At 48.9% G+C, this 10,956-nt stretch overlaps 1 protein-coding gene across 3 annotated transcripts in view; it reads left to right on the top strand.

Moving 5' to 3' along the window:
- The window catches only part of COL5A1 (collagen type V alpha 1 chain), a 154,116-nt gene extending 145,251 nt beyond the window's left edge, over positions 1-8,865 (top strand). The window contains exons 64-66 of one of the 3 annotated variants that reach the window (XM_075771972.1): positions 981-1,049; positions 4,951-5,184; positions 7,914-8,865. In XM_075771972.1, coding sequence (XP_075628087.1) covers positions 981-1,049; positions 4,951-5,184; positions 7,914-8,060 — 450 coding nt within the window. In that variant the 3' untranslated portion in view covers positions 8,061-8,865. Of the gene's footprint in view, positions 1-980; positions 1,050-1,103; positions 1,173-4,950; positions 5,185-7,913 lie in introns of all 3 variants that reach the window. The other 2 variants (XM_075771973.1, XM_075771974.1) reach the window with 2 other exon arrangements.
- Positions 8,866-10,956: the final 2,091 nt, after the last annotated feature.

Here is a 10,956-nt window from a genome sequence, read left to right on the forward strand (position 1 = left end):
ACAGCTACCAGACCGGCATAAAGTATTGCCTGAGTGGTTTTATTGTAAGGCACAGCAGAGTTTAAGCCGTATCCCCTTTCAGTCTATCCTTAACACAGCAGAAACACACTGACTCGCTTTATGGTTCACATACTGGAAAGGAAAGGACAATCCCAAGACACCCGCATATAGCTTGGCCGTTGGTTTTGGTTTTGGAGAGATTTACGGCAGAAGTGAGGGAGCTAGTGGGAGGGTGAGGGAGCAGACGGCAGCCACGCTCCTTCCTTGTGCTCTGACTCAAAAAAAGTGATTCATCTGCTTAGACGGGGCTGCCATAAAGGATGCTCTGACAGCTCATTTCTTGTCAAGGTCATTCCCCTGCGTCGCTCCAGGTAATTGGAGCTCCATCGTGGGTGATGGTCCAGCACCGACTGCGGAGGATGCTCTGCCTGTGCTGCACCTCGTTGCTGCGCAAACGCAGGAGGCAGGCAGAGGCTTTTCCTTAATCACACTCTTTGCCTTTCCCAGCCCCGCAGCATCTGGAGTGACAGCAGCCTTCTCCGTCACCAGCATTGCTTTTCCACCCTAGCCCTCCTGTGAAGATGAATGCATCTTTTACCCTTGATATTTTCTTTTTTTCCCCTTCTATCTTCCCTTTTATCTCTCCTGCCCATAGACTGCACTGCTAGTTTTGCATCCAAAGTACGTAGGAGGCAGCGATGGTCAGTGCTTAGCAAAGGAGGCTGGTACCACGACAGCACCGGGCACCCGGGGCGGCACCACGATGTCCTGTGCCGCCTGAGAGGCTGCTGGCACCGTGGGGCTCTGCCGAACGCTCTTGTTACTGGCGTATAGGGATTAAGAAAATACTTTAAAGGAAATTGGAGAGTTTCAATAAAACATGCAGACTCTGCTTGTGGAACTGAATGTAACTTTTTTTCTTTCTTTTTTTTTTTTTCCTTTCTTCTTTCTCTCTTTCCTCCTTGCCGTCCACAAACTAGGCTAGAATTACTTCTTGGCCAAAGGAAAACCCAGGCTCCTGGTTCAGTGAATTCAAGCGCGGTAAACTGGTAAGATGCATCTTGGTGCTTTCTGTTTTCTTTAACCCGTGTCATATTTTACAGAGTAAAATGGCTCGTTGGCCCAAAGAACAGCCTTCCACATGGTATAGTCAATACAAGCGGGGGTCTTTGGTAAGTGGCTAACCTCGGCCCTCTAGTCTGAATCAGAGCGCGTCATCTGCTTTGGTATGGCCGGACCTGTTGCTCTCTGCATGCTGGACTAATAACCATCACAAGTCGCAGTAAAAACATTTAAGGTGGAATACTGAAAAAAGAAACAAAACCCAATGGGGACACTTTTTTTCCGGTCTGCTTGACTGCAAACCTAGGAGCAGGTGCCGAGCTTTGCCCTGCGCTGGATGTGCTGGGGGACCCTGCAGAGCTGGAGCTGTTGCAGGGCTGTCTCCACAGAGCACTGCAGCGGGCTGCATCCCGCGGGAGGGCTCTCGCTGTCTCCTAAGCAGTTCCCATTCCCATGACGGCAAGAGCAAACTGTGTGTCCGCATGCTGCTGTCCCCCAGCAGTCTAGCCTTTTCCCGAGAGCATCCCATCCTGATGCTCCAGCCCCAGAGCTGGGCACGGTGCTGAGGCTGTGAATCTGCACGTCTCTGGTCCGGGGCAGGTTGTTTTTTTTTTTTTTTCCAAAGGATGGATTTTGTCTCCCACACTTGGAGGTGAGCAACACCCCCGTGCCACCCCCGGCGCTTGGGAGATGTGAAGTCATTGGTTTAAAGGAGGATGTCGAGCCACGTGCCTTTGCCAAGCCTGGTGGACAGGAATTTGACTTAGTCGCAATTAAGGATTTTTTCAAGGGAGAAGAACTGTCCTAACGTCAAACAATGCTGGATGTCAGCAAGCAAGCAAGACGTAAAACAGAGAAAAAGCTCTGGTATTTTGTCCTGTAACACCATAGATTGCTCCCACCGAGCCCGGGCCCTGGTCAGGGATGTCAGAGCAGCAAGTGATTAGTGTAAGCCAGGTCTCCTTACGCGACAGAAATCTCCCGTGTGTGCATCAATTCTTGTAGGATTAGCAGGATGCAGCTAATGAGCTCAGTCAAATCAGGAGAATTAAGGAAGAAGGAAATATTCAGTGGATAAAACCAAAAACCTGCCCCTGAAAGCAGGGGATGCTCTGACATGCCGCCCTGAGAGCTGCCTCGTGCAGTCGTCCTCTCCCCAGGGCAGAGGTTTCTTGCCCCAAACTTCCACCTTAAAAGGCAAACAACAAAGAAAAGCACCGCGTTGTTTTCCTAAGCCGCATTTCATCGCCACTAAACACGTTTTGCTCTGATTCTGCCCACAAGAAGGATATGGCTTCTGCAGCTTTTCTGCATCATCAGACCGGGCCGTAAAGCCAAGGCGTCAGCCTTGTCGCTCCTTGGAGGGCAACTACTCATAGCTTAATTACAGAGCACTTCATCAGTTAATATTATGAGTACGTCCATTTCTCCATTTGCTCTGCTTTTTTTTTCCCCTGGCTGTTTACCAGCTACATTAGAGGCTGAAATGCCAACCTAGAGCTTAGGGCCCCCCCCCCTTTTTTTTTTTAATCGGAATTTCAGTGCTTCTTGGAGCCCTTTGTTCCATCTTTCTCTGTTACCATTTTCTTGCTTTTTTACCTGTCCTGCATTTTCTGTTTGGAAAAAAGCCACCAGCACGTAGAAGACCTGCCTAAGCAAACCACAAAACTGTTAAAACACACAAGCCATAAAACTAAAGTTTGATTGATTTTTTTTTTTTTTTTTTTTAAAAAGTGCCTCTCATTTCACCCCAGTCAATATTTGGAACTATGAGACTGGTAAATTAGGGAGACATTTGCCTGGATCCAAGATCATTTGAAATCTGTGTGTAGGCGGGCGGGATGAATGAGTCTGAGATCCCCTCGATGGAGAAGGTTCCGGGTGCCTTTCCACGCAGCCCCAGCGCGGTCTTGTCTCTCATGCGGCTGAGCCCGTGGGATCCCCGAAGCCGAGGGGAAGATTTCCACGTGGAAATCGAGAGCGCAGGCTGCTGGCGGGGGGGGGCTCCGTATGAATCTCGGTGCTTGCACAAGGTGTGCAGCCGTGACGATGCTTTCTTTTCTTCTGGGGATATCTAAAGTGAGAGGGATCCAGTAAATATGAAATACAAAGAAACCGTCTTGGTGTGATGCTTCTGCACCATCATTAATCAATGACAGACTACTTGGAGCTGATTTCCTACCATTTCTCCTGATGAAGCCAAACTGCATTTCGAGGGATGAAAGGGTTGCAGATGTTTTCTTCTGGACTCTGCTCTCCTTCTGTGTGTGTTACACCCAATTCTCAGTAGCTCTAACAAGGCCTGCCGCCCATCCTGTCCTGTTATCCTTCACAGCCATATGGCATCTGCTGCAGGGAAATACTGTCACAGAGAAAACAGGAAAGGATTGATTTTTGCAAAACCGTGTTCCCGTGAGCAAGTCTCATGCCTGCAACCGGTTCCCAGTAGCTCCAGTTGCAAAGCTGGGACAGGGCTTTGTGCAATCTGCAGAGGCAGAACAGCAACCGAGACCCCTTAAGCAGTCAGGCACCCAAACCAAGCACTAATTTGAAATCAGAAGAAATAAGATATATAAGAGAAGTGGGTCCTGCAGATCAGTGGTGCCACGTGTCGTGGGGTGTGTGCCACGTAGCTGCATTTTGTGCCCTTCTCCTTCCACGTCCTGGTGGTTTTCTGGTAGCTCTCCTCCTGGCATGCGTGGCGCTCTCATGGTCAGTCATATTTAACTCTCAGGAGGACAGTGCGACGGTATCCTGACAACCGGTTGGTATATTTATTTATTTTTACTATTTTTTGTTTTTTTTTTTAAACTCATGATTTTATCGTCTGGTTATGAATCTCTTCTACTGTTTGCAGCTTGCACCGCAGCTTGATGTTTCGTGGTACCTCGAAGAACATTGCGCTGTTTGCGTGCCTGTGTTTTTCTCCTGGTCGTTGCTAAAGAAACCCACTGTCTCTAGACGACAGCACTGACCAGCAGCTCTGCTGGCTTGGCCGTGGCTGGACATGCCACCTCGAGTACAGTTAGTTTATCCATGCAAACCGGCTGGCCTGCCGCCCCTTTGCTTCCTTGGTGGGGTACAAGAGAAAATCCCAGAAAACTCTGAATCCTCAGGGTGCTAGAGTGGGTTTCAATAAATTGTCTTTTGCAGAAATATATTTCTAGACACGGTTCTCCTGCAAGGGAGAAAAGGAACCTGATGTGCAGGACGGAGCAAACCCCTGTGGCAGTGCAGCTCCGTCTTTCATGACGTGCCCTAAGGGCAGCAAAATCCTTTTCCCTTCAGCTGAGCGTAGCCTCGCGGAGCAGGGCAGCACGGAGGCCTTACCGGCAGGAACAGGGTTGCTGCAGATGAAGTGCAAAGATTGCTTAAAAGCCAGTACGGTGATGCCCAGGAAAAATATCCCAGTGTGTGCAGAACAAAATACCCACCACGGTCAGAAAATCACGTCCAAAATGGCAGAAAAATAAAGCCCCAAACCCTTAAAAAATCTACTTTTTCTCCTCTTCAAAAGCTGGAGAAGTGTTCTCAGTATTGCCTTAAACTTGAGACACACATCCCCAAATTTGCTGAGCACTGCACATTTTTGCAGCCAGGGCTGAAATCTCCCGTCCTTTCTCCTCCTGCCCTGCATTAGCCTTGGGGATTATTTTTTTTAGCTCACAACCAGCAAGAAAAACAAACTGCCCTCGGTAGCCGTGCCCTGGCCGCAGGAGGACTGGGACAGCCCCGTGGCAGGAGCGGTGTCTGCACCCCGGTGGGGGGTGAGACCGAGCCCCGTGCGCAGGGAAGCAGCGATGGGCGAGCCTGGTGGTCCTCAGAGCCCCCCAGCCGTGTTGCATTGCCCCTCACTGCCCAGTGTTTTCCCTTCTCCGCTTCTCACAGCTCTCCTACGTGGATTCGGACGGGAACCCCATCGGGGTGGTGCAGATGACTTTCCTCCGGCTCCTGAGCGCTTCGGCCCACCAGAACATCACGTACAACTGCTACCAGTCCGTAGCCTGGCACGACGCCACCACCGACAGCTACGACAAGGCCATCCGCTTCCTGGGCTCCAACGACGAGGAGATGTCCTACGACAACAACCCCTACATCCGAGCCGCCCTCGACGGCTGCGCGGTACGTGGGCAGAGCCGGATTCGGCCAGTCCCTGCAAAAAGGCTCAGTGCTGGAAGTGTCTGTCCCCCTCCCCTGCTTGTCCGGCACCGTCTGTCTCGGAGCAAATCGCCTCCAGATTTCCTGTGCCCGTTGATGTAGTTGCCTTGAGGATTGTCCCCAGCGCGGGAGGCACCGAGCTTGCTCTTCCCTATGCTGGAATACACGATTCCACTCAGGCTCAGGGGAAGCTGCAGCACCTCTAGAAACGAGATTAACTTGCTTTATTGCTGGCTGTGCGTTAAGGAAGGAACCTGCTTAAAACCACTGGTTGCTTTTAAATGTTCCCCCTTGCCTTTGCTCTGACTCCATTTACTCACGCGGGGAGAGGCAAGCGATGGCACCCAGTTCCGTATGAGTTTTGCAGACTTCGATGATAATTTTTTCCAGTGCTTTCAGGAAATCTTGGAGGCAAAGCATTAACGGTTTGGCATTGGGTTAGTTGGGCTTTTTCTGCGGCACCGCTGCTGCGTGCAGCCCCGGGAGGGCTCTGGGCTGTGCTGGGCACGGGGGTGCACCCAGCTCCGGCCCCGCGTCCCCTGAGCTGCCGGAGGAGCCCCAGCACGGAGCTTTGCTTCGCTCTGTGCTTGCAAGTCCCTGCTCCTCACGGGAGCCGCCTGTGCCCTGGGGAAAGGGCAAAGCAAGGCTTGACTCTACAGCAAGATGAGATGATGCTGTGGGATGCAGGAGACAGAGGTTTGCATCCCTGCTCGCGTTGCAGATGCAACCTTTAGCATCTTTCTCTCTGTCCCTGTTACCCGTGACCTTTTTGGCCCAGCGTGCAGGAGCAGACATTACGCTGCAGCCCTGCTCTCCCCGCGCAGCCACGCTGCTCTTCACCTTCGCTTTGGCCACGGTTTCCACAGGGGCCCAGCATCCTCCCTTTGCTTCCTTCCATTGGATGATTCCAGGATTGAGCTCTCAAAAATCTACTCTCAAGCTAAAAATTTGGCAAAGCAGGTGCTGCTTGCGTTTATTTTGAGACCCAGCTTGCTGGTGCAAAAGCATGCATAATTCTCACCCTCTGCAACTGCAGCGCTTGAAGCCCACGGGACGGAAAGATTGAGATGTTTGACAGAAAAAGCCTTCCCCGTAATTTAAGATGAAAGTGGTTCTGTTCTGGCACACACGCACTTTTTTATTGTAGCAGCAATGAGGAAAATCAGGTTAGAATCTCTTCTTCTTTTAACACTCTCGCAGAGAGGGAAAGGGCATCCGTCCCGCTTCTGGAAACGCTCAGAAGGCGCGAGGGGAAGTTTATCCTATCTCCTGCTAAGGCAACGGGTCCTTGGTAAAAAGTACCTTCTCCCTTTCCCTTCTCAAGTCTCAGGGATGCTGCAAGATCCCACCTTGCTCATTTTAGGGCAGAGGTGCCTGCTGAAAACCCTTTGGGTGTAAGTGATTTGGCTCAGGTGCCCTGCGTTCCTCTCCCTAAGGAGGGATATTTGCACGGAAGGAGGACTGTAGCTCCTTTGAGTTTATTTGCTTGGTTGCTTCTCGCAGGCGGCTGTTAGCACAGCCGGGCTCGGTGTCACAAATAAACGACTGTGGCGAGAGCTAACAGCAGAGCCGCAGGGAGAGGCTGGGGGAGCCCCGGCGCGATGGCGGGGCACAGAGCCATCATCTCCTGGCTCAGAGCTTTGGGCATCACCTCCAAACCAGCATGCCCCAGTCCTTCCTCTCTGCTCGGGACATTCCTGCAGGCTGTAAAAAGGGGGTAAAATATGCCAAGGGGATTTACTGCAGCCTTGCAGAGAGAGGCTCTGCAGCTCCGGCATTCCTGTCCTGTCGCCAGTACCCTGGCAGGTCATCCTCCCGGACCACAGGCAGGATGTTTAAGATCGAGCCCCACCACGTGCAAAGTGAGGTCGGGCTGCCCGGCACGGCGTTGCGGCAGAGGTCCCGGTAGGACCCGCGCTCCGACCGTGATTGGGGCTGCTGCAGCCAGCGCGGGCAGATCTCCAGGGCTAATGTTCGGGCCGTTATTTGAATGTGCTTTTCCTGATCTTACAGCCCTTTCTCAGTAGCTGTGATATAGCCTATTCTACCGAGACACACAAATCAGAGGGTAAGGTAGAGCCAAAAGCTGCTCCATAAATTCACTTGTTTGTGCAGCTTTGTATGCCCTCGGGTGCACTTCTGCTCCTCTAATAATTATTTATATTTCGGAAATAACTGTATGGCTCCCAGGCACGATAAAAAGACAACATCACCTTGTGAATTCCATCAAACTTTAAATGTGATCTTTTCGGTAGCGCTCGGATAATAGTCAAACTAATATATTCAAATTAAATCGCTCGCATTTGCTCAACAACCCATGCGTGTCCTCGGGGAGGCAAAACAACTATACCACAGCCACAACAATTTTACCAGGTTCTTGTTCCAGCTCTGAGATGTGCTGACAGCAGAGTTAGTGTCTTTTGATCTGCGTGGCAGCAGCTGCTTCTGCTCCAAAGTTTGGGCTCAGGAACAGTCATCTCGGTGGTCACCATCCCGCTTGGGAGGATGTCTGCTAAATCTGCAGGTCTAATGTGTGTTTGGGTGCTGGGTGCCTTTAATTCAGCTCAGAAGATGCCTGGGCAAGGTCATCACCGTATTCCCAGCTGAGTGGTGAACGCTGATTGATGCTAAGTTGCTGATGTTGGGTTGGAGGCACCCTCAGAGCTCCTCTCTCTCCCTCTTCCCCCCATCAGGCAAAGAAGGGCTATCAGAAGACTGTCCTGGAAATCAACACGCCCAAAGTAGAGCAAGTACCTATAGTCGACATCATGTTCAATGACTTCGGAGAAGCGTCACAGAAATTTGGATTCGAGGTGGGACCAGCTTGCTTCATGGGCTAAGAGCCACCTGAAAACTAGTCTCCAAATGAGCAACCTCGTAACCTCATTGCGCCATTTAATTAATTGAAAAAAAAAAAAAAAGAAAAAAAGAATTCCTTGTCACATGCACGTTCTGAAACTGGACAGCGATGGGTTATTTTTTTCCGTTTTGTTTTGTTCCTCGTTTTGCCCGAGTTCCTCAGCGCCACCGGACCCGCACGTACCGACTCGCCGACCGAGAGGACCGTTCCCACGACAGACGCAGAATCGCATGACCGACCGCCGCACGCGTGGCCCGGAGACCTGTCCCCGCGCCGCCGCCGCTCCCACCGCTGCTGCTCCACGGCCACCGAGCAGACTCCACCACCATCAAAGACTTCTTCTTCCTCTTCTTCCTCTTCTTCTTCTTCTTTCTTGCCACGAAGCGATACCGAGCGCTTGTCTATAGGTTATTGTTTGTTCGTTTCTAAGGAAAAATGGAAAAAACTTGAAACTCCTATGTTCCGCTTGACGTTGAAGCCCCGGCAGTCCTGGCTCCAATCCAAACCCTGCCGAAGCTCGTCGGAGGCATTTCGTTGACTTCCACGAGATTTGGATCAGCTCTAGCAAGTAGACGTCATGGCCATTTCCAGAATTTTTAATATCTCCATCGAATCGCGTAATTTCTGTGCTTTACAAAATTTAACCCCGTGAATTTGATAGCTAAAAAGTCACACTGGGCATCTCTTTCCCATGTATTAAAGGTGCTTATATTTTTGTATGTTTGTAAGTAAATATTTGTATTGTATATTATTTTAAATGTTTAAATGTTTCTGGCTTCAAAACATGCATGTGACCCTGTCTGTATCACCACCTCCATCCCAGCCAAGCATCCGCCTGGGAACGAAGGCGGCGGCTCAGTCCCCACCTCAGTCCCTGTCTCTTCCCAAGCCCAAGCCTGGCTCTGGAGGGGCTTGGAGTTAGGCTCAGGCGCGAGTTTTTGCAGGATGAGGCCCCAGTGAGCATCAAACCAGCCCCCTGAGCCACAGGTGCCTTTTGGAATGATTCGCTTGGAAATAAGGAAATTAAAGCCACTTTCTAACAAGATTTCTACACAACCCTGATCTAAGAGCAGGAACTGCTTCGAGTCTCTGCCTTTTTATACACTTGCTTACCTTAGCATACCTGTTTTAAATTAATTAAATTTTTTTTTTCCTTCAGCATTCTTTTAAAATACTAATAACAAAAAAAAAAATCCATTCCCAGCGGCAGATTGCAGTGGCAGGGGAAATCCATTTGTCCTCTCCGAATATAAAGTGGGGAAAAAAAAAAAGGAAAGAAAAAAAAAAAAGGTGCTTTTTATTTTTACATGTCTCTGTGGTGCTATCTATTTGAATAACTTTAATACAACACTGGTGATACCCTGCCATTGGCCAATCTCCCACCAGCCTTTGCTTTTTAGCCACTTTGAACACAGACTGCAGGCTTTTGCTACAGTCTTTGATTATAAATGCATGCCACCTTCATATTTGTTATGTAGAAGACCCGCTCGTTTTCTTAATTGTATTGCGGTAGCTTATACGGCCCATGTAGAAAAAGTATTAAATGTGCTTACATCTTTTTTTTCCTTTTTTCTCTTTTCCAAGAATATTCATGCATTTTATACGGTGGTAACCATACCAGATTGTACTCAGTCGCTGAATGTTTGTGGTGCTAATTTATGTATTTGTTGGATGTCCTGACGCGATGCTGAAGCCGTGTGGGTGTCTGCCCGCCCAGCGCTCCCGGGAGTCTGCAATTTTCCTGGTCTTCCCACGGTGGCTCTGCCAGGATGGCTTTTTTTTTTTTTTTTTTTAAAAACATGCAGCGTTTTCGGCTCGCAACCTGCTGACACCATCTTCTTTTTTCCATTTGTTTTGTTTGTTTGTTTTCTCCCTGGCCGTTTTCCTTGTTTAGATCTCTCGGCTGGAAAATAGATGTTGCAGGGTGTTTTTTTTTTATTATTATTATTTGGCCTGGAGTATTACAGCAACGCTTGAGCCAAGGGGGGTCTTTCACCATAAGGAAAAGACATCACATTTACTGTGAAGAAAAGCCTATATATGATGTCTTTTCCCCCCTCCTTCCCAAGCAGAGAGCAGCAGCATCCGAGGAAGCGAGGCGAAGCCGTGCTGGAGGGAGCGGCGATGCCGCGCGGTGCTTTTCGGTCTGGGAGAGCCGTGTCCATCCGTCTCCCTTCTGTTGTGTTCTCTCTTGTTTGTTTTTTTTCCCCGCTTGGGAGGAAAAAAAAAAAAAATAAAGGTGCTACCCTAAAAACTGCAGACTCTGGCAGCAAAGCAGTGAAAAGGAGTATATAATAGTATATAGGAGAATTCAGCTTTTCAGTCATCTTGGCAAGAGCCTTGTTCAGGAACAGCGGGAAGGTCAGAAAAGGTTGCACGTTCCTCTCTGCAACAGATAAGCCATATACTGATGTATGTACACGTGTGCGTCTGTCTAGGTCATGTGATTCTGTTATAAATTTTCATCAAGGGAGTTTTTTTTCTTTTATTTTTCCTTTTATTTCTTTGCTTTAAGAAAAAAAAAAAAAATCCTCTGTTGAATTCCACGGTGTTGTAATTGTACTGAGCTCCAAACTGTTCCGATTTCCCCAGACCACTTAGCTACGGTATATTGCAATAAAATTACTACTTGTATTTGCAGACATTCTTTTTGTGTAATTTTATTTCCCTCCTCCCTTAATATATATGACTTGAACAAATGTTGATAAGAAAAATAAAACCTATGGAAAAAAATTTTAGTACATAAGGCCCTTTTTGAAATATAGTGTCAAACGACCTATTGTACATTTCTTCAAAGTCCAATAAACATGTCCTAAAATTTAAGTGTAATGCCCATAAGAGCTATTTTTAAATATTTTAAACCTGTGTAATAAAGG

Source organism: Balearica regulorum, chromosome 20 (genome assembly GCF_011004875.1).
Source record: "Balearica regulorum gibbericeps isolate bBalReg1 chromosome 20, bBalReg1.pri, whole genome shotgun sequence".
NCBI lineage: Eukaryota > Metazoa > Chordata > Aves > Gruiformes > Gruidae > Balearica > Balearica regulorum.